This window comes from Cebidichthys violaceus, unplaced genomic scaffold (assembly GCF_023349555.1).
Source record: "Cebidichthys violaceus isolate CVI_PGR_0920_01 unplaced genomic scaffold, fCebVio1.0.p SCAF_10, whole genome shotgun sequence".
NCBI lineage: Eukaryota > Metazoa > Chordata > Actinopteri > Perciformes > Stichaeidae > Cebidichthys > Cebidichthys violaceus.
The window spans coordinates 9,134,005-9,156,997 of NW_027176263.1; the positions used below are offsets into that span (position 1 = coordinate 9,134,005).

Sequence of the window (22,993 nt, forward strand, 5' to 3'; positions counted from 1 at the left end):
GCCTGGGCCTGCTCAAAGGTAACAGAATTCCAGCACATCTAAAGCTCAATAAATAACTTGTTTTATCTCGTTTGTTCAATCTGTACAAACCCCACAGAGTAAAAGTATTTGAGGGTTTTTACAACTAGCTAGCGCCACTGAAAGCTAAGTTAACCAGCTCCAGCTTCATATTCATCTTGCAGTTGTGAGAGTGGCATCAATCTTCCCATCCAGCTTTCCGCAAGAAAGAATACAGGTATGTGTATTTTACAAAACAGCAATCTACTCTTTGACACTTGGAAAACCAGTGTTCACATTTAACCCTAGTATCCACGTTTTGAGAGGGTAGTTAAGTTCTGTATGGTGCATCTTATTAATCTACTGACTGACTGTGTAATATGAGACAATGACTTATTCAATCGTCCACATGTACAAGCTATATGTAGAAAAATAGACTTTAAAGAGTCCTCTGTTTTATATACAGCTATCTTGTATGGCTTTACCATAATGGCATGCAGGACAAACTAAGACAAGCCTGAAGATTTAACTACCTGAGTCATTTTCTCTATTCCTCTTGGTGAGACTGGGGAGTAAAGGAAATTATTCAGATCTATGCACGAACAGGATGAGAATCAACAAAGAAAAGATTCAGATCCAATTCACGCCATATTGTAAAAGCGCTTTTTAAGACATTCCAATACTATATTTATACTGTATATATCTACATTTATGGCATGTCTCATCGTATTCACAGTGTAAGGGTGATGAGCGTGAGGAGAGAGCCGAGATCTGCGGGAAATAGGAGGCAGGAGGGTTCTGGTGCAGTGTGTGTGAAGTGAATGCAGAGATGACAGAGAAAAAGAGGTGAGCGGCCAGGATTTTAGATGTTGAAGATGGACGCCAAGAAAAGTTGAGCCCTTGGCTGAGATAGACCTTTTTATTTTGATTGGCCATGAATTTGACACCACTTTCTCTACCTCTAGGCCTCTCTATCTAGTTCTCTTCCTTCATGGCCGTCTCCTGGACAGGTTAACTATCACCGACTCCTCCTCTGTCTCGCTGTTGACGGAAATCCAACACACATCCCACGGCTTTAAATCATAGATGCCCTGGAAGAGATAGTTACCGGCAACTAGGACATTGATCGCATGGCTTGGTAGCACTGCATCTTTCAGAAACACCGTCTATCCAAACTTTGGCTACACATTTACACCAAAACCAAGGAAAATCAACTTGTGCAGGCTTTTGGATCATGCTTTGTTTCACAGAGAGAACCATGTCTGCAAAGAAGTCTCCCTTAATGAAAACAGAAAATCCCCACAAAAAACAAATCGATGCACAACAGAATCCTTCGGGGTTTTGTTTTCAACTCCAGCATCTGAGATTGACCCGGCTACTTTCAATCTGTATCCTTTAACATCATGTACCTTCTGGATAAAACCATCCATCATTTGCCTCCTTCTCCACCTCCCCTCCTCTCCCTTATATTTCACTTCAAACAAACATAAACTTACTCCTCATTTATTTAGTTTTTACAAATACATAAGTCTACATTCTGCATTCAAAGAGTAATTAACACATTGCAAGCCGTTATCATTTGTTTTCCTTGCAGACAGCTGTATGTTTGAAAAAGAAGGGAGAGTGGGAGTTGGGTGGTGCCTTCTTTTACCCTTCAAGTCAAAGTCTTTGGCCGCAGAAGCATTTTCTGGGCTGATAAGAAGGCCAGTTTCTCTCTCACGAGAAATGGATTTTCATTTTTCAACTCTGCTCTCTTCTCCATCTTGAGCAATAGGAAATGACTCTTTGTAGCCCATTAGTGTGGCACACTGTAGAACCACCTCTCACTACTGCCCTGCCTAAATCAGCTACATCACAGCCATGCTTAGCGAATCTCTACCGCCCCCAGAAATGAAATCAATCACCTGAGGGTAAAACTTGACTCGTGTCAAGAAAAAAATGGGGTTTGCACAATCAATGGAAGGTCTAGAAATGGTGCAAAAAAATGCATGAGACGTATAATGCATAGATCGGTATGTGCCATGTCATTCAGTGAATACACTTGTTTGTATCAGCATTCAATATGTACATTCAAATAAACGGGCTCAAAACAATGAAGATTGTATTGTATGCCTCCCTTGGCTCTTTTACTGCACATTTCAGTCGTATAAGTCTGATATATTGAGCATATATAACAGACCTCTGCAGAATAACTGACATTTCAGTGATTTGTTCTGGGTTTGGATTGAGGTTAATGCAATGGGTCCCCAAGCTTCCGGATGTTTTTTTGTTGACTTTGTGGTTCTCTCTTCATACCATCATCATCAAATCATCACTGAAGCCATTGCTATCATTACCGTTATTAACACCACAGCCTTGTAATTCCAACCAAAAGTATCCAAAAAAAAATCACGTGTGTCATGCATAACAAGTTACATTGCCAATCCATCTCAGAAGCCTTGTATATTTTCCATGGCCATCAACCTCAGCGTTTGTTTCGCAGTATGAGAATCAAGAGATCCGCACTTCCTGTCTCACTGTGTCCTCTACCTGGAGTTGCTCGTCTCTGCCAGCCTGTTGTTCATGATACCGAGTGCGCCAACCCCCCCAGAGAAACCATTATGGCGTGAGCTGCCACAGACTGTCCTGGGATACCCGTTGGCCGACTCAGACAGCTGCTTCTGCATGATGGCCAGCGACACCTTGTTAGAGGCTGCCAAGTCTTTCATAGAGATCATCTCCCCTGATAGTCTGCGTCCCTCAGTATCACTATCACATGGTCCATCTGAGTCGGATGGCTGGCCGAGTCGACCCTGGCGACCCTTAGAGCCCGGCCGGATGGCATTGCGTCTGCCCAGGAGGACGTTGGCCTTATTGCAGCGCTGGCAAAACAAGCAGCTCATTTTCTCCAGAATCCAGTTGAGCACCTGCTTGATGACAATAGAGATGACATTGAAGAGCGAGTAGATGCAACACACTCCCATTAGCATGAAGAGGAAGTTGGCCACCCTGTAGAGGCTTTGATATTCGTAAGCCGCGCCCTGGCTGCTGACAAAATCCCCAAATCCGATGGTGCTGAAGGTGACAAAGCAGAAGTAGAGTGAGTCTAAGTAAGCCCAACCCTCCACGGGGGTGTACATGGCTGACGCACAGCAGGAGATGGTGATGGCTGACAGGCCGAGAATCAGCATCACGTGGTACACGGAGGGCTTCCAGCCGGGGAGGGAGTAGGCTGAGAAGTCATGGCGGATGCCTGGCGGGAGTATACCACTGTTCCTGATTCGCCGCTCCCTCACGGCCTTCATCACCACAGCCAGCAGTGTGATGATGCGCTCCAGGAAGAGGTTAAAGAAGAGGATGGTGGCAGCACAGCCCAAAAGCCCATAAAAGATCAGGAACACCTTGCCTGCCACTGTCACAGGCGTTGTCATCCCAAAACCTGCAGAGACAGAAGAGAGATATCAGAACGCTTAGTCCCCTAACCGAGGCCACATATTCACCTACAAGATGACTTCAGATTCTGCAAAATAAGTTATATCTCTGATTCTGAAACAAGTGAAGCAATGCCTGAAAGTAAAACAACCTCAGATCTAAATGTTGAGGGGATTGAGTGCACAAGTATTGTGCAGAAAATACTGCATAATGATTTGTTATGATGCTGATACAAGACTGTAAGCTTTCTCTGGAGGATGAGACTATGTTAAGTCCTTCTGATGCACAGAGAAGACGATAAAAAAGTGACTTTGGGATAATTAAAAATACAACTATGTTTTGCATTGCAAATTAAGTCGCATGTTGTGAAGTGGAGAGATAATAAGGGAACATATCAGAATTAACACAAATGTGAAATCAGCATTACTAACCAATTATCAACAGTAAACCAATATAAAAAAATCGTCACATGGTAGCTATTTGTTATTTACAGCCAGCCAAGTTGAATATGCTATTTAATTTAGCAATATCTAGCCTAAAGGCTTTCTGCCAGAGAGAAGATTTAGGAGTAGTAGTAAAAGTAATATTATAAAGTAGTATATAGTAGTATAAAGAGTGAGGATGTATGTTTAGGGAAAAGGTTGTGGAGGATAACTTTCACCCAGGAAAGTGGGGTTTGAAACTTGTGAGAAGCCTACTTGCACACTTAATTGACTTTCTTTTTTTATTATTATTAGGATTTTCAGTTTTCAGTTACAGTATCAGTGTGCAAATAGCATTGTTGACTCCTGGGTGCCTTTTTCTGCCATGCTATATACACCCTGGTGTAAAAAGCCCCCCCAAAGAATTGGCTATTCTGCCTGGGTGCAAATAGCATTTGCCAAAAAAACAAACATCTTTTGATGAACGAATAGATTCAACTGTGTCTAATGTTATCATCATTTATTCAAGAAATTAAAAAAACAAGGACATTGAGGGGAGGGGAATGCCAGGAATAAGCTTAGGTAAGCCTTCTGAATATTTTCTCTCTCTGCTGTGTGGTTTGGCTTCCTGCTATCTTCTGATTTCTTAGTCAATTAGACTGAGTGTTCAAACTGAGGAAGGGGTTACGAGAGGAGAGGCTGTTTATGGATTCTGCCTCACGTTGAAGGAGCACTTCTCAATCTCGACGAGCGTCACAGGTGCAGCTCTGACTTTGCAGCTACGATGAAGCTCTGACATTAACATTAGCTGATGAATGTCTTGGTATTTGAGCACAGAATTGTTTCCTCTTCAAGATCAAATTGTGCTGTAAATTCCGTCAGCACAATAACTGGTTATTTGTGCACACACAGTCGTGTTTTTATGATTTTTGAGGACATTACATTGACTTACATTCAATTTCAGAGTACTTATGGCGGCTACCAGCCTAATCGTATCCCTTACCCATACTCATACCCATACCCTAACCTTAATCTTAATCTTAACCTTAACCTTAAACTTAACCTTACCCTGACCTCATCCTTCATCCTAAAATGATTTACATTAGCTGTATGTCCCCGGGGGTGACCGTGGCTAAATGGAGAGCAGCGCCGCTCTCCACTTAGCAGCCTTTCAGAGCTCCTGCTCTGCTAGTCTCATGTCAATGTGTCCTTGAGCAAGACACTTAACCCCAAAACTGCTCCCGTAGCTGCGTCTATGGTGTGTAGATAGATACTGGATTGTAAGTCGCTTTGGATAAAAGCATCTGCTAAAATGACTGTAATGTAATGTAATCTGTAATGTCCCCAGAAGAATGGTAAAACACGAACACACAGACACACACACACACACACACACACACACACACACACACACACACACACACACACAAGCACTCATACTTGTATCCCAGGGCCAATGCAAGCACACACCCTTGAACGCACACACACAGTTCCCCTTATCCACAGAACAGCAGATGGTGTATTTGTCAACAAATCAAATCGTGTTGAAATATCAACCAGTTCACTTCCAGGCCAAGGTTAATTGATTGTTCCATCATGGCTATCCTCCATTTCAGAGCATTAGGGCAGCGCTTTCCCCACCTTTTTTCACCAACCCGTCTATAACCATCCATGTCAGGTAATAAATGACATCAATATCTAGACAATACTTCCTTTATGACACCCAAAATGGCTTTTTTGACCTTATCTCTCGCCCTGAAAACCACTCTCCTGTGAGCTTCCTGTTGACACACCAGGTCATTTAGATCAACACTGATTGATACGGATTGTTTTATAGAGAGAAGAGGGAATATCACCCCCACATATCCACACATGTATACACACCTTATGGCCTTACACACAGCGATATACGTGTGTAGGCTTCATACGGTACACCATGAATTACCTGGTTTTGTCAAAGATAGACAAAGTTCAGGAACAGACAATGAGGGACAGTTGGGTGACAGAAAGGTGATTTGATTACCCAAATTAAGCCCTTCAGTGAAATCCTATTTCTGTGTTTTATGGTTAATTAATTAGCAGACCAAGTCTTTTTAACCCAACTGAATAATAGGGAAAACAGATTACATCTACAGAACGCGCACAGAGACAGTCTTCCGCAGCGTCTCTCATTACCAAGTAAATTACCTAAGAGAGGAAAAGGCACCAGGCATTGATTCGGTATAGCATTTCAGAACCATTACTCCAGACTACTGTGTCAACATGCATTAGGGACAGAACAATAATAGAAAGCAAAGGGCAGGCAAGCTGAAACCAAACAGTGTGTGACTTTACACACAAAGACGTGAGAATTTAAAACTCCTAATTGTTAGGAAGTCTCCAATTCAGACCAATGAGCCTGCTGCTGACCTCAGTTTAAACTTTCCACTGTGTCCGAGCCAAGATGAGTCATTTAATTCAGCAGAACTTGATAATGCAGGAAATCATATGTGTGCTAATCCAATTAAATCAGAGCCCTGGGAGACTATTTAATCATTAACATTAAATACAGTATGTTCAACTCTACATAAAATGATGTTATGCTCGAATGGCTAATGATGCTTGGACACATAATCACACACTAGAGCGTCAACCAGAAGGAACGTGATGGAAATAGGGGCATTAGTATCCATTAATTACCACCTGACAGTTTTAAGAGAAGAAGAAGAAGAAAATACTCCAATGGTTATCAGACTGTGGGAAGATGAAATGTGGGGGAGATGAATATAGATTGTTACTGACCTGCAGAGATTGAAAGGTTAAGGTGAGCTTTTATCTCCAGCGGTCAAGTTTAAATCACATGTATTCAGCAGTAATCACAGGGTTGACACGATTACAGTCCAATGGCAAATTACTATGGCCCATTAAGTTGTGTAGTAAAGTCAGCAAACAAACAAAGCACAAATTACTGAGAGTGTTGCTAATAGAAGTATTGATGGACTCTGCATTTGATTTGCTACACTCAGTAGACCACTCGCCTCTAAACAGTAATCAATCATCAGATTTTACACCAAAGAGCCGCTCTGAGATAAGGACACCTGTTAAGATCTTCAACTCTCAGTAGGTAAGTCATTATCTAAAGCACAAAGGAACTAATGCAGCTATTATATCTAATCCTATAAAGTGCACTGTTCAAACTCTCCTCGGCTGGCATAGGGACATTTTCCATTGGCAAGATATATTGAATTGTACTATTTTATAGCAGTGAAAACAAGGAGGCACTAGAATTTCTTTCACAAAAAGCATACTAACATACAACAGAACCATACTGACAGATTCTAAGCCATTTTAATACGTGGAAAGTAAGTAATCTATGTTTTTCTCTTGACATGAGAAACTTCCCTTGAGAGTAGGTGGAGACCAAATACAGAGCAAAAAGAGAGTGAATATTGGACTTGCGTTCCCCAGGTGGCCAGAGACATAATTCCAATTAAATCAAAATTATGCTCTATGTCCTATAGCAACTAAAAAAGTCATAATATGTCAGTGTTCTGTTCACAGTTTGTTTCTGCTATCGCCGAGTGGCCAAAACGAATCGGTTACAAATAAAAACAGTAATTTAAGCTTTTAAACAAGCTAACTAATTACCTTAAGTGTGTGTTAGTGTTGGATTGATTGAAAATAAACTACAGTGCCCATGTTCCTAGTAACGAATCATTGATGTGTTTTTTTTTTAAGGTGCCATCAACGTTATTCATAGTCTGAGCCGGGATTGTCTTCACACGGCTCTCACCTCTATCGTCACAAGCTTAAGTGGAGGTGGCTGAGCTGAAATGGTGGTGGCTAGCAGTGTTAATGGTGCTAATGGTGCTAACAATGGCAACAATGCTGACGGAGCTAACAGAGCTACCAAAACAAAGAACAGAGAAGCTCGGGTAACAACGCTCACAGAGGGAGTGTGACTTCATTCTCTGCTCAGGGCGCCTTCACTCCACCACATCTTACAGCAAATAGTTGTTCACTGCTATATTAATGTTCTGAATGTCGTAGTAGGCTCCTTTAATAGATTTTGGACAACATTGGAGCTTGATGGCACACAGGAATAAGCGACATCAGGCTTTGGCTAAACAGACAATGCAGTTTAGTGGGACCTTTGCACGGGATTTTTTGATCAATTTATCAGACAAATTGAATACATTATTTGTCTATTTAAAAAAAAAAGATGAATAAATCTATTTAATACTTGGTTTGTGTAGTAGAGTCATTGCTGTTTACAAAGAGCTCACCTTGGAGCTGGTGGAAAAGCCAAATTGACCCTTTTGCAAAACAAAGTATCCCAAAAAAGACATATTGATTCACTTTCCTTGAAAATGGCCCCACAAGGCCAACTATCATAAAGCAGAGCACATTTCCGTCATGTTGGAGAAGTCTGCTCATAATGTGAGTGAATTCATCTGATAATTGAGGGGAAATAAGGACCTTCAGAACTGATCTAAAAGAACACAATATATGAGAAATATACAGGAGGGCCAAATCTCTAAATGGATGCCCACATGAGAATAAAGGGCAGCTCAAAGCATTCAGTCATGTTCCCGTTTCTGAAAGAAGGACATGGGCAGTACGTTCACCTGTCTCTCTGAACAGTATTGAATCTGAAGGTCCCTGTGTGTCCTTCAGGACAACAACATCCCCCCACACAACTCCCAGAGGGCCTGAAATTGGACCCAAAGATTCATTAAGTGACTCCTTTGCAAACCAAAGCTCAAATCTCGGCCTCCCCATGTCCCCAATTATGAATGCTTAAATGCAAGCTCCAAGTCAAACTAACTGCATCCCACTAGTGGGAATACACTTAAATTGGCCTGATAGGAGCGGCAGCAGAAATCGCCACGTCCCTTTGATGACTGTGTTTCTGTGACGAGCAGGAAATTATTTGTCATGGGGTGGCGCGGCGGGGATCCGCAGAGAGGACAGAGGGCTGAGGAAGCAGCAACATGTCCAGACCTAAGACATCATCACAACAACATTTGCTGAGAAGCTGCCAGGATTACTGGCAGACTGGATAATAATAGGAACGCTCACACTATTCTGCCAGTTTTACACAAAGCAGATGATAGAATAGGTCACACACATCATTGATATGCAGCTATATTGTTGTATCTGCACACTGCATGCATAATGTAAACAAAGGCCAAAGAAATATTAATAAAACACCTAAAGCCTGCACATGCAACAATATATCTATGTGGCCCAGAAGCAAAACAATGTGGCTTTGAATTTCACACCCGGCTCAGCCACAAATAGTATAAGCGGTATGTTAATGGTTTATCTGTTCTGCGTGTCAAAGCATTGATAATGAGTGTTTTGTGTTAATTGTGTTACACATCACTGTGCAATAATTCGAAATAATGGACCGAGGTGACATGTTAAAGTTGTTAAAGCAAAGTCGGAACAGATATAAATTGCGAGAGAGAGCTCAGGCGTGCACTGTTAGAAGTAACAAGGTAACATCTACAGAGCAACACAAACCTGTGCAGCAAAGCACAACTTATAATATCTATTTTTTCAGAATTTGTGATTCGTTTGGCTCCTCCGTAACTGAATCGAGTCTAGTGGTTTAAATTGTATCTCAGTTCTTAATTCACTGGCAAAGAGAGCCGGGAGGATTGATAGCTCTGCCGCTGTCTGTATTGATTTATTGTCAAAAAAATATGCTGCATTGTCTTTGGATCTGCGCCAACATTTATTATTTTCCTCTTCATTTTTCGATCTGTTTTTCATCTTTGCAGGGTTTTAAATGAACTGGAAAGACTCAGACATGCATGGGGTCCACTATTGTGCAGTTTACAAGAGTCAGGGCTTCAATAAGTAAAATTAAAAAGAAAAGATTCACGTGGTTTCGTCATCCATCACCAAATGGTAACAGATTTTGTCCTTTCATGTGACTGAGGAGTCGTTCTCTCGTCAGATTAATAGCTTCTCCATGAATGATCTAAAGGTTGAATGCCCTTGTGTTTCCTAGTGTCTTGCTCTGTATGCAGAGTCAATGTTTGAGTAAAAGCTTAGCTACATAAAGCCCTCTTGTATTATTCCAAAAAGTAAACACACCTGTCCAGGTGGAGCTTTTGAAACACTATCACCCTCAGATCAGTGTCATAAGCCATGTTCACCATCATAGATAATACAGATTTGGCGCTCATACAGTATCATGGTAACGCTACATTAAATGTATGTCTTGAGATCATATGTTTCATCACATGAAAACAGTCAAATCAGATGCCAGCAGGAAATGAATGCTTGAGGCTCAGCAGATATTCAATTTTATGGCTTTTCATTACTGATGATGTAAAAGCACAAGTCCCTGAAATTTAAGGCCAAGCAAAAACCCGATTCCAGACTGCTAAGTAGTGACAGCTACAATAATGATCCTGGATAACACATAGACAGAATCACAGCAAGCTGCCTCAGAGAAATTAAGAGGCAATGCTCTGTTGCTCACAATTGAATTATGTTTTACATTATATTAACTGAATGTGCCTACTATGAGTTTGAGACTCTGCCAGAGGCTGCCAGCCTGGAGGTAGCTGAATTGTTTGTGGATGCTGGCACGACGACAAAATATACGCATTTCAACGCTTTCGGCTCCGTGTGATCCTGGTGTTTTCCTGGGATAACCATTACTTCATAATTGTCCAAGTGGCAAGAGGCTGAGTGTTAGAAAAGTAGGTCTGTTTCTTGAATGATTTAAATTTGTGTGCTGGCAGCTGAGCTTCACAGTGGCCAGTGTGTGTGTGTTCACTGACAATCTCACACGGTTTTGCTGAAATAAAGGAAGGGATCAAGAGTGCTGTTTCCTCTAATCCAAACAGATTGTGTGAAAATTCCAACATGACTGAAACTGCATGTAGTCCAATTTTAGAAAAGCTCTACTGTTTGAATTTTCGTTTCTCTCAGAGGCAGATGTGTAATACGCAATGGCCGTGACTCCCACTAGTATGCGGCCCATGATCTCAAGCTCCACGGATGACGTCGTCTTGTAATCCGATAATGATGACCAATCATCTTAATGATTCAAGGGCATGCTCAAAAGTCACTCACGAGTCACGCTGTTATTGTGTTTTCTCTCTTTTGACTGAAAGGAACGTGATTTTATCAGCAGGCGTGAGAGGATGTTGATTCATCTCAAATCTGAAATGTAACTTTTTGTAACCAATGAATACTAACCAATGAATAACCAATGAATACTATTTCAGCATGCTGCTTGCGCGTAAGCAGTTGAAAGATACAATAGTGCAGCATGTCCTCCTGTGTCTCTCTGCTCTCGCACAAGTAGCCCCTCCTCCACACAACGAGACGGATGGACGGCTGCCAAATCACGCTGTTCGGCAACTTGCTGTTAGCTTATTAACATTGAAAAACTATTTATATACATGACCCCAAGATGCAGATAAATGTTCTGCTGGTGCAGAAGTGGAATCTGCCATGCAGGCTATCTGCAAAGATGGCGACACTTTTTTACTGGGGTTTCACTGCGTCAAAGGTTGCCAACCAACACAAAAGTTTCAAGAGAGGGACTTTTCTGCTTATGAGGGAATTTTAAACTCTCATAGCTGTGAGTCAGCATTGACGTCAGCGCCAGTGCAAATTTGGTCAAACTGATGATAGTCAAAATATTAACACCATATGACCTAAAGTGTCTGTTGAAATTAGCTCTGATAGGAAGCAAGACAGAGGACTGCAGGGTGCAAAGAGCACACAGAGTTTAGTGTCTCTTTGCCTTGGCCGGTGCAAAGAGCAGAATCAGTGAAATGCTAATCAGTTTGGAGGAGGAAGCCCAGCAATTCTGCTGTGTCCTCTGAAATGATCTCGGTATCACTTGGCAATGATGTTTTGAGTCTGTGAGTTACTGTACGTAGGCGAATGCGCGCCTTAGCAAGTCAGGGCAGATTTATGACCCGCTGTGACAGAGTGCAGAGGTGTGTACAGCCATCCTGTACAGCAGCAGTTAAGTAAGATGGGGATTTATTGAAGCCAATCCCTCACAGCAGGTTTGCCCTACACACACACACACACACACACACACACACGCACACACACACACACACACACATACACACACACACACACACACACATTTCCACTCCACATCAGGAAGCACCCAGTCAGGCGAGAAACTCGGAAAGGGGGAGAAATGGTGGGATAAAATGTATTTCAAGCAGCTGTGTGTTATCTGGAGAATAATATTTTTTTAATGGTCTCAATTATTTTTAAGTTTTCTTCAATACAGCATGATGTTCATTTAGTAAATGATGGTCCCATTTAGAGTAAAATGAAAGCAGGGTATGCTTTAGGGGGTGGCTACCTTGTGATTGACAGGTCGCTGCCGTTGTCCGGTCTGGGAGTTTTCCGTGTTTTCGTCTTACATTTTTTAACTCTTTCACAGTGTGGTTTAATTTCATGAAACATTTTTGGTTGCCTAAAAACGTCTTTTTCAGTGTTGTGTTTAGCTCCCCGCTCTTGTGTCACTTCTGGTTGCAAAAACCAAGATGGCGACGGACAAAATGCCGAACTCAAGGCTTCAGAACAGCAGTCCACAAACCAATAAAAGACGATACGGTTACTATGTCCACTTCTTAAAGACATTCTATGGTTGTGGGCCGTAAACCTAAACAATGATTCAAGGACGCAGAAACGCAGAATCCATTACGAGTGACACCTTTCGCCTTACAAATAGTCCTTTTCTACAACGTTGATCTAAAAAGAAATTTGGTATATTGCACAGCAACACGATTCATTTAGACACAGTCTTAAGGAACGTCTATGCAGCAGCGGTGCAGTTTGGCTCCGCTTCCTCATTGGGGACACAATTTTTGTGCTGAGCATCCGGACTGCACACAGTCCAAAGAGACCTCCAGTGCCTTTCATGTGACTGAAGGTCCTCTGTTTTCCATTTTTAACAGTGACATTTCCTCTGAGTCTGTGATTTCACAGAGCAGCCTGGAGATCTAAAGAGAAGAGAGGGGAGGTAAGGAATAGAGCGTCATACTGACCAGCTTCAAATGGTTCTGTAAAATAAACTGTAACGTAATCTTCTTCTCATTATGTAATGCATCGCTTGTGTGATATGAGCAGACTATTTTGTAGCACACTGTATAAGGAGATCAAAATGATTGAATGAATGGATGCAAATAAGTGAGGGCATTACAATTAGTTAGATTTGAGATAGATGAGTCCACACGTCTTGGACAGTGAAACAGTACTGAAGTGAGACACAGACAGCAAAAACAAACTGTGCATCAAGGAATCTGATTACACAGATTTCAAACCTTTTCCACCCACCTCCTGTAAGCACACTCATAACATACACCAACAGTAGCAACAACACAGATGTTTTTTTTTTTTCCCCAGCGAGGCAGCACCGCGTGCCTCATCTAAATACTGAAGCACGACATCAAAGCAAAAACACAGCCAGCCTTCAGGAATCCACGGAGTCCGTCATGTGACATTTCAAACTGCTTAAATGCCAAAAGCATGCTCTGCCAGACTGAGGTGATATTGTTTTGGAACCTCGGAGACTCGAGAAATACAAGGAGCAGTAGCGAACATATTTGATTTGCAGTTTCATCCAGATGCATGGGCCCTGGTCATACAAGCGTGTAATAGGCCTCACAAGTGTTCCTCAGTGAGACTCTGCTGCAAAATCAGCACTTTTTAAATTGGCATGAGAATACGAGGAAGATAACACTAAACTAAACCATTAGGCCCTGATTGTTTACTATCACAATGACGGAGAGGACATGGGCAATTATAATTTATCAAAATAATTTCTCGAGATCATGACACAACAAGCTTGCAATTTTCTTCAGTTAACAAAATGTTGTATTTCTTTATCACACTCACTCACTTTAGGAACTGAAAATAATGTCAGAATGCATTAATAATTCCTTTTTATATGACAGCAAATCGATGCTAATTCTAAAAAATTATTTTGTAGCAATGGAAATACAAAACCTGACAAACAATTACACGCATGTCTTCTCTGGCCTTCTGATCTATTGTTCATTAAAAGGACTCTGTAGTCTCTCCGCTGAACATTTAGTGAGACACTGTATGGTATCGAGGTTCACTAAATTCAGCAGATGGTGCACCTTCACTGTGGGGTAAATGGAATTGCCTGGTGTTGGAGCTATAAAATTAAATCAAATTTTGCACATAAACTTGATCTTCTTGACACAAAGTTATGGACTTTGGCAGTGCTTCTTGGCTTTTACACAGGCTTTTACACTTTTACAGATGTTAGCTGACTATAGCTGTGTATGATATTTAAATCTCAAAAGTACTCTCTCTGACACTACTAGCCTAGATTTGGCTCCATTTGAAGGGAAGTTACACTCTTGCTCTGTGATCTGAGGTTATAAACCGTACATATATCAGCCTGATGCTGCTGCTATGGTCAAAGATCAAACTAGGCTACTGTTCAACAGACTCACTCCTCCAATTCGGTCCATTTAATACAGAACTAAATGAACCAAATCCAGCCACAGGAAATGTACTCAACAACACCTGCACAAAGAGCCCTACCATAAAAGCTATATGTTTATGATGTTAATAATGTTTATACTGTATCATTTTATGAAACTGGCTATGAAATGTAATACTGATGCCTTTAAAGCTGAACCAAAGTAAAGCTGTGGGCTGTAAAACCAAAACAATGATCTGAAAGATGCTACAACGCGCTGTAGAGCTGAGGAGAAAAGCGCATTTAGGTGATAATAGTTACTTCGAGTGACTCCTTTCACACTACACATAGCCATTTGATCCATTGTTAACATAGAAATATTGATAGGTGCAGCTTTAAGCAAACTTTCGAGGATCTTTTCCAGATCTGATGTGACGCCAAAAACTGCAACTTAGAAAATACCATAGAGTTGCTTTAACGCCTCTCTTAGTGTCAATATAAACTGTACGTTATAGTGTAAGTTGAAGCCATTAGCCTAATGAGGCCACTTTGATTAAAATATCGATCTGGAATCAGAGGTTGGTGAGGGAAGAGACGTCGCTAGAGCGCCCTGTCATCTTGCTGCAGCACAGCTCTGTACAGCCAGGGTTGAGCAGGAGTTTTATCTTCTCTCAACTCCACCGACATGTACCCTCATTTTGCAAGTGGTGGACTGAATTGAGGTTAAATCAGGCCTCAATTAAAGGACGAACTGCATGAGGGTCTGCATTGTGCTGTTTGTTCAACTGTCCTATTTGCCTTGTCTGCCTTTGTGATTTCTCTGAGTGGGTGGATATGAGTGTGATGGAGCTGGAAGCCACAGTGGCTGCCAGAGGCAAAGAGAGGCAGGACAGAGTCTATCCCCAGGAATAAATATAACCCTGAATATTATAACTGCAGAACAACCAACTGCTCTAACTGGCCTGTCCCACTCAATCTCAACAAGTTGAAAGTCTTAGATCAGACAGCCATCACCAAGTACACTCGATCCACAGACAAGTACTATCCCTGTGAGCACTTCAAAGCTGACAAAAGTATTTCTCAAAAATGTCACCGTAGCAACTTACAATGAGACCTACAGGCCCACAAACAGCGTCAGAGAGCTGTCCTAATTGGCAGTTGGCAGCTATCAATCAGCCTTGGGGGTTATGAATAGCTTTCCTATTAATAGAAATTCTGTTTACGGAGCAGACTCTTGTGCCCTCTTCATTGAGCATGCAAACAGTAAAGCTGCGTCTGAAAATGTAGGGCAGGACAACAACACCAAGAGTTGGATGTAGACAAACATAAACTCTTCAAAGCTTTAACAAGATGAGAGGCCACAGCCACGCTAGCGGCTCTGTGAGGCGGTACTTAGACACAGCGGCGTTTTGATCTAGATGCTCACGTCAACATGTGGACACGGTCACAGAAACAATGCTAATGCAATGCTGTTGATGTTTACCCATGGATGTACTGGATACCGGACTCAAAGATGGTACCCACTCACCCGTGTGAAAATTGATTGGCAAGTGCAACTGCTAAAAAAGTTACCTATCGACTTTACATTGGAATGACGTACAAAAGAGTAGTAATAGACATGGTTTGCAGTTTGTGTTTGATTGTCCACCTTAACATTTGCTAATTAGCATTAAACACAAAGAGCCGAGACTGATGGGATTGTCATTCGTTTTGCAGGTATTTTGGTCAAGTGTTGAACAATTAAAGTTCTGTCCAATTGTTGTTGGAACATTTCAAACGTTAAACTGCCACTTCAAATGTTAACCACCGACAGATTAACATTGCCATCCATAGAGCCACGCCACCACCATGGCTAAAAAGATTGCCAGTTATTCTGTGACCTCGTAAGCAGCTGAGAACTTTCTGTGTCAACTTTTAAGCCAACAAGGACTAAACAAGCACCTCAAGTGACCACGGCTTCACTTTCGTTCCTCAAAGTGATATTGTGGAGGCACATCAACAGCAGCACAGTGTCACTGCTGATTTGAATCCTCTGCCACAGCACTGAGGTTGGAAGTGTTTGGGAGGAGTGTCTAAAGTGCACAGGGGGATGCCACTCTGAATTGTGTGGGGAGACCCCCAAATCCCTTTTATATCAGCGGCTCACAAGCATGCAGAAAAAGTAGCACACGAGCCAGGAGGGAGGGGGGAGGCGGTGGAGATCAAAGTGAGATGGAAATCTAGACAGAAATCCATGCAAGCATATGAAAACGACAAATACTGTAGAAAGACATCACCCTTTTCTCCTCTGCCCCCCCCCACCCCCCAAGGAGCTGAGTCAGTGTATATGAACTTGCTTGACATGACAACTAGAGCACAAGAGGATTTCAACCTGCCACAGACATGTACACAAACACAGCTGCTGTGGCCCCCTCCTGTGACTGGGTGCGCGGTCTGCCTGAGAGCTCTGCATCCGTGTGTCTGAGAGCAGGAGGTGCTGGAGCCAGTAAAGCTCTCATGACAGGTCTACAGTTAATAAACTTTTGACAGGTTTCCTGCTCGTATGGATCCAATTCTCCCCGTGCGCCCATGCACAGCCATCAGTTTTCCTTATCGCTCTCCTCGCCACAGTTTTCAATTAATAGGAAGGCGCCGGAGGTATCACAGTGTACATATGTGTGTGTTTGTGTGTGTCGAGGGCAAGGTCAGAGATAGACAGCAGCTGTCAGCTCAAATGACTACTTGGAGTGTATCCGTTTGCTTGTACACCCGTTCACGCTCACTCACTCACTCACTGTATGCTGTGGCTCCTCTCTAGCCATCAGTGAGGAAGGGGCAGAGGTGGTGGAGCCATCAGGCATGCAGTGCACCACACCGCTGGCCCTCGGGGTGCCCTGCGAGGGACACTTGCTCTTTTCTGACCTATCGCATGAGTAAATGTTAAATGAGGGGGAGCAGACGGGGCTTCTCATTGACATTCCTGATGGTTTGAATGGAAATGTGGCAACAACAAAAAAAAATAGACTGCACCCATGGGTGCTGTCCTATAGCCAGGGATGAGTGTGCCATTCCTGGCAGGCGAGTCAGATGTCGCCCCCCATTGCCAAAGTCCCTCACAGCCAAAAATGTAACACATGACTGGGAAAAAAAAAAATGTTAATCTGTTATTCTGTATGTAAGCCAGTGGAAATATAGCAGCCTGCAGGGATGGCAGCTCCTTTTGATGTCCAGACTGTCAGTAATGATATGATTATTCAACAAGCAGAGGCCATATTAATATTAAACATTCTTCAACTTATTTGTCTTGATGTAGCTTTTTCAGGGCAGTAGGTCCCGAATGTGTTCAGTATTTAGCCTCCCTCCTAAATAGAGCCAATAATTACTGACTTAATAGTGTGAGCTGACTGCATTCACGTGCTATTTGTAAGGCTCGATGTGGGCCTGGCTACACATGGTTTTACTTGGAATAATGTATTATGGGGGTTTTTTTTTTCAACAAGTAGAGGACACCGTGGATCCAACAACATGGACGCAAAGGTCAGTGAATGCTGCATAAATCACCCACCTATAGTCGACACCACAGTTCCAACAAAATAAAAAGCCCCTGTAAAATCCCATCGTGGCCTCAGAGCATCAGCCCGGATCCCGGCGGCGATGGCAGCCTCGTACTCCCGCAGGAAGGAGTTGAGGTCCTGCAGGCTGATGTTGAAGGTCTCGCTGAAGTTGAGGAGCGTCCCGTTCCAGCGGCCGTGAGCCCGCAGCTCCGACGGCCTCTCTATGGCCGAGAAGACCGCAGCGCCGCACAGCAGGTACAGTATGATGAGGACGGCGAGCAGAGCGAAGCGGCCGTTGTCCTCGTTGAGGTGCAGGGAGCGGCAGTCTTGCAGTCGCTGGCCAGGCATCATCCGAATTTCAGCACCACGCGCGCGTCGGACAGCGACAAGCTCCACATCGGAGGCGGCATTCACTCGTCCGCAGGTGTCCTCTGGAAGTCACTGCCTTGCACTCTCACTGCACTTCTGCAGGCAACATCTCGTCCACTTAGCCCATCACGTTGTCCCATTGTAGTTGGGAAGTGGTTTTATCTGTAGCTGAAAGGCAGAAAAACGCCCCACTTGTGGATGGAAGTCTGTAGAAGCACGAAAGAGTTCATGAGAAAAGCTGCCGGCGCATTGTGTCATGATGGACACATTCTCTCCCACAGTTGTGGCAATGCAGTTGACGTGAAGTGGACTGCAGCTTGAATCCAATCGGTACGCGCTGAACGCTTGTTTGTGCAAGTGCAAGCAGCAGTAGTAGTATCCTCTGGGTCCCCTGCACCAAAATGTTCCTCCTCAGAAAAAAAGACCACAATGACGCTCGAAATTCTGCAAGTTACAATTGATCCGCGTTCCGCAGGAAAAGCCCGCTCTCAAATAAAGTCATCTATCGCAAGGCTTGCTTGGGCTGGAGAAGTGCGGAACTGCATCAGCTTTCCTGTGGACGCTGTAGTGGCACATTGCACATAAGCATCAGTGCATATGGTGAGATCACTCTCCGCTGCAAATCAGAGACTATAGGCATCCCGCCACAATAGAAGAAGGACGGCAGATTAAATTCGACTTTTAGGTTGTGCAGTTGGCTGAGGTAAATGAGCGTCCCCGTGCGTCCTTATCGAGTCCTTAGATAACACAAGATTTACATTTTCACTTGAGTGCAGCCGTGCTGCCACGTGCCATGCGCACTGAGGATGCTCCACTCACTAGAAACTGTTACTCACTTTCTGCAACGTGGGAACGGGTGTCGAAACAAAGGTACACTCCTGAACTAAGCTGCTAAAAAAGTTTATAAAAGCTTCCACACTGAGCCAAGGACAGTGTAAAAAATACTCCATTACAAGAACAAATTCGACATTCACAATCAGGAAATTATACTTTAAAGTATTAAAAGTAAAAGTACTCCTCATGCAGTAGAATGTCTCCTGATGGAATTATATTTGCAATTGATTATAAATGATCACTGCAGATGCATATTGTAAGAAATAAGGTTTTAGGTTGCAGGTTGAGCTAATTTTATGCATTGCAATTATTGGTAGGCAATTTAATAACAATGCATCAAGTTTTGGGCTGAGATTATTTCCATTGATCAAAAAAGCAATAACCTATTGGTCTATTAAATGTCAGAAAATAGTGTTGGTGACCTACAATTAAAAAGACAAAGATTATCTAATTAACATTGATATAAAACTGGGGAAAGGAGCGAATCCTCACAATTGAGAAAATCCAATTAGAAAATGTTGAGCTGAAAAAATGTAGATTTAGGGATAATCAAAATAGTAGCCAATGATGAATCAACTAGTCTATTTCGCTCCAATCCTATTGTACATGGATCACATCTTAATCCTTTTGCTGCATCCATCTCCCCTTTTCCTGTCTATCTTTTAAAAAAAGTTAAGAAAATGGAACGCAAAGAACCTCAAAATGGTACTGAAGTAAATTGATTTAATATACAATAATATATACATACAGATATATACCAGAGCATAATCCTAAGCATTTATGTATGTGCCTGTTGCACATGTGATACTCAGAATGCATTAGAAACACAGTTGGAGACAGACATGATCTCACTTTGCTGTCATTGCTTGATTTAAATGAATAACGACCCACTCTGCATGCTTTTAAGATCCAACAGAGGACATACTGGTAAGATGGAGAAATGCAATGCACTGACTGACTGCCAGAACACACAAAAAAGATTCATCTTATTTCTGATGCATGTTTACAGCAGGTCAAGGCTTCTTATTGGCAGTTCCCATAACTATTAGGACATGGTTGAATGATATTTACAAGGCTCGTAAGGCTAAATTACGGTTTAGAAAAACAACAACAGTATCATTTTGGGTTGTTGGACACGCAGTGGAGATTCTAACAAAATCAAAGACGATCTGGAGCTGCTGATCCATGAAAACACCTTTTAATAAGAAATTGACTGGTGCTTTAAAAAGACACGTTATCCAACAGATGAGGAACCAGTGATTCAATAAACTGTGACCGAAGAGCTTGGAATGCTTAGTTGACATGATTACACTTTAAACACTATTCCACAAATGCCTAAACAAATAGTGGGCTTTAAGAAGAGAAGATTTCCTGTGAGAGTGGATTGAATCCACATTATTGAGACAGGCAGTGGATATTATTTTTCTCATGAGAAGGCAGCACAAAGTGGCCGTATTGATTGTGCTTTCTAATCGGGCTGATTGGCTTACAAATATCAAGTCACAATGTAGAACAAGGGCATGCTTAGCAGAGTCCTCTCAGCTGCACACAGTCTGTCCTTGTCAAGTCTAATAATTAGTTCAGAATGTAAGAAAGCACAGGACGGTGATGTAATAGAAGAAAACATCAATGAAAAGTTGTGTCTGAGGCATTGGCAAGCAGCCTATCTGTTTACTGAACTGCAGCTTGTGCTTTTTGTGTTTGAAAATATGCGCATGTACTGTGCCTGAACGCCCAAGACGTTCAGAAATACAAGAGCGTAATTCAATCTATCAGAAGCAACATACACGGCATCAGTGATGGTGATGAGCAGCAGCATGAGGGAAATACTAATCAGTGGAAATTAAGTGAAATATATGTCCCACTTTTTCAGTCATTTATATTCTCCAACCACTTCTTTCAGGGTCACGGGGGAAGATTATCCCAGCATGCACTGGGTGGAGGGCAGGGACGACAGTGCCGGCTTCAGACATACGGCTCAGACACATTCATACCTCGAGGCAATAGAGTCTGTAGTCCACCTGTCAGTGGGAGGAAACCAGCACAGCTGAAGCAGACACTAATCCTGGGTTCATTTGCTTTCAGGCAACAATAATATTAACCTGAGACACTATATCGAACATTTTTCATGCAAAGTAAATATACTCTTAATAATAACACTATAACAAAGAATAATGTAGCTGTAAGCTAATTTAAAGACATTTTTCAGTGTATTTTTCAGCTACTTTAAATCCTCATGTCACCCATTTACACTGTTCACCTATAATTCATGATGAGCAATATAAAGAGTTTGACAATGAATGATAGCATACTATAACCCAGCTGTTAGTACACAGTGTAAATACAACATTACAACTATGTTATATCATGTCATCAAGCATTAATCAACTGTTTACATATGTCTATGATGGACGATGTATAGTTATTGAGATAAATAAAAGCCAAAAACTGCTGAGAAGTGTCATGTTCTCTATTGTGCAATATGAGGTTTTTCTAAAAATGACCATTTGACTTTTGGAGAACAACAGCCACTGTGGCCAACAGTGACAATTGCTGGATGATTGTTCGTGTGTGGTGTAACAGTAGCACAAGTAGAGAGGAGTCATAAAGTTTATACCATGATAATTAAATATCTACCAAAAATGTGTTAACATTCGCTATCGTTAGCCATCATAAACTACTGGTCATACCAGACCAATTGTATTTTTATTGCTCATGAATCAACTTTCTTATTTGTAACATTCTTACAAAGTTATATTTGGCTTGAAAGCAGTTTGTACATTAAAATAAAAAAACAGACATGCCATATTCCCCTTGAAGCTCCAGCGCAGCAGTCATGTTGCAGTAAGTGTTAAATGGAGAAAGCACTCCAGCCACAGCTCGGCACACACCTTAACAGGCCTTTTACAGAAGAAACAGAGGACGTGCGGGCATGACAGAGGGGAGACAATCCTTCAGAGTGCAGCAACAAGGCCTCCTGCGGTGAATAAAGATGAGGAGACAAGGGAGGACACACATCCGCTTACAGTGAGAAATGAAACAGCCAGGGAAGCGAATGAGGGATTTCCTCTCAGCCTGCTGAGCAAGGGCTGATCCCAATGATCGAGAACATATGGTGAAATCAATCCTTTTGTCATTTGTCAGAAAAAAAAACACTCTGCACATGTGACCTAAAGCGTCCAACAAGTTCTTGTGCGTAATGTTGACGTGAGAGACACAAAAGTGAGGGAGTATTGATTTAGAACTGGCTTGACAAGGCCAATTAAGCCAACACAGTCCTCTGAGATTTCAGAGGATCCCTTCAGAAAACATCTTTGTCGTGAAAGGGTCTAGAGCGATTGACTAAATCACAACACTTAAATGCAACACCTGCACACCGCGTCAAAGGTCAGTGCAGTTAGATTTGTGTCCATAATCATTTTATTTCAAAGGAATAATTCAAATGAAGAAAAATAAGTAGAAATTAAACAGCCAAGAAGGTAGAAATCCCATTTTATCCCACTAGTTTTGTCCAAAGTGCTGATCTGACTATACATGCTGAAATGCAGTGGTTCTTCTCTGCAGCTTTAAGTACAACTCTCTCTGTTAATTAGAAGTTTGAATTCATCTTTATAACATAAAATAATGTGTATAAGTCAAAGCTACATGCAAAACCGAAGCTGCACGTAGCTTTACTCTCCCATTATGAATCAGAGGTTTTCTATTTAAATAAACCCCTGTTGCAATCTCTGACATGAGCACTGGCAAAAGTGCACGTCAATCTCCACGTCTGTCCCGCAGTTTTAATCCACTTTTTTTTGTGCTCGTGTGATTTTGTGTGTGTGTGCATTAGCTTTAAACGAAAACCCTTTCCCCACTCTTACCGCTGAAGAGGATTTGCCATCAAAAATCCAATTAGATTTACAGTCCAACAACAATAGTCCTAAAAAATCCTGGAAGGTACATTATCTGGGAGGAAGAAGGTTTAGGGCAGTTCATTCAGTCGTGGA

General features: G+C 42.1%; 1 protein-coding gene across 1 annotated transcript; it reads right to left on the reverse strand.

Moving 5' to 3' along the window:
- Nucleotides 1-662: 662 nt before the first annotated feature.
- Nucleotides 663-18,152, reverse strand: kcnk12 (potassium channel, subfamily K, member 12). Its single transcript, XM_068724660.1, has 2 exons — nucleotides 17,813-18,152; nucleotides 663-3,415 (listed from the first exon to the last, which is right to left on the reverse strand). The coding sequence occupies exons 1-2, from the start codon at nucleotides 18,150-18,152 to the stop codon at nucleotides 2,523-2,525; spliced, it is 1,233 nt and encodes a 410-aa protein (XP_068580761.1). The 3' UTR covers nucleotides 663-2,522.
- Between the last annotated feature and the right edge of the window lie 4,841 nt (nucleotides 18,153-22,993).

Bases quoted from the DNA above. Each gene is read 5' to 3' on its own strand.
- kcnk12 (XM_068724660.1), bottom strand. From the start codon at position 18,152: ATGATGCCTGGCCAGCGACTGCAAGACTGCCGCTCCCTGCACCTCAAC. The intron at 3,416-17,812 runs GTGGGTGATTTA...CTGTCTCTGCAG, and splicing joins AACTGTGGTGTCGACTATAG to GTTTTGGGATGACAACGCCT.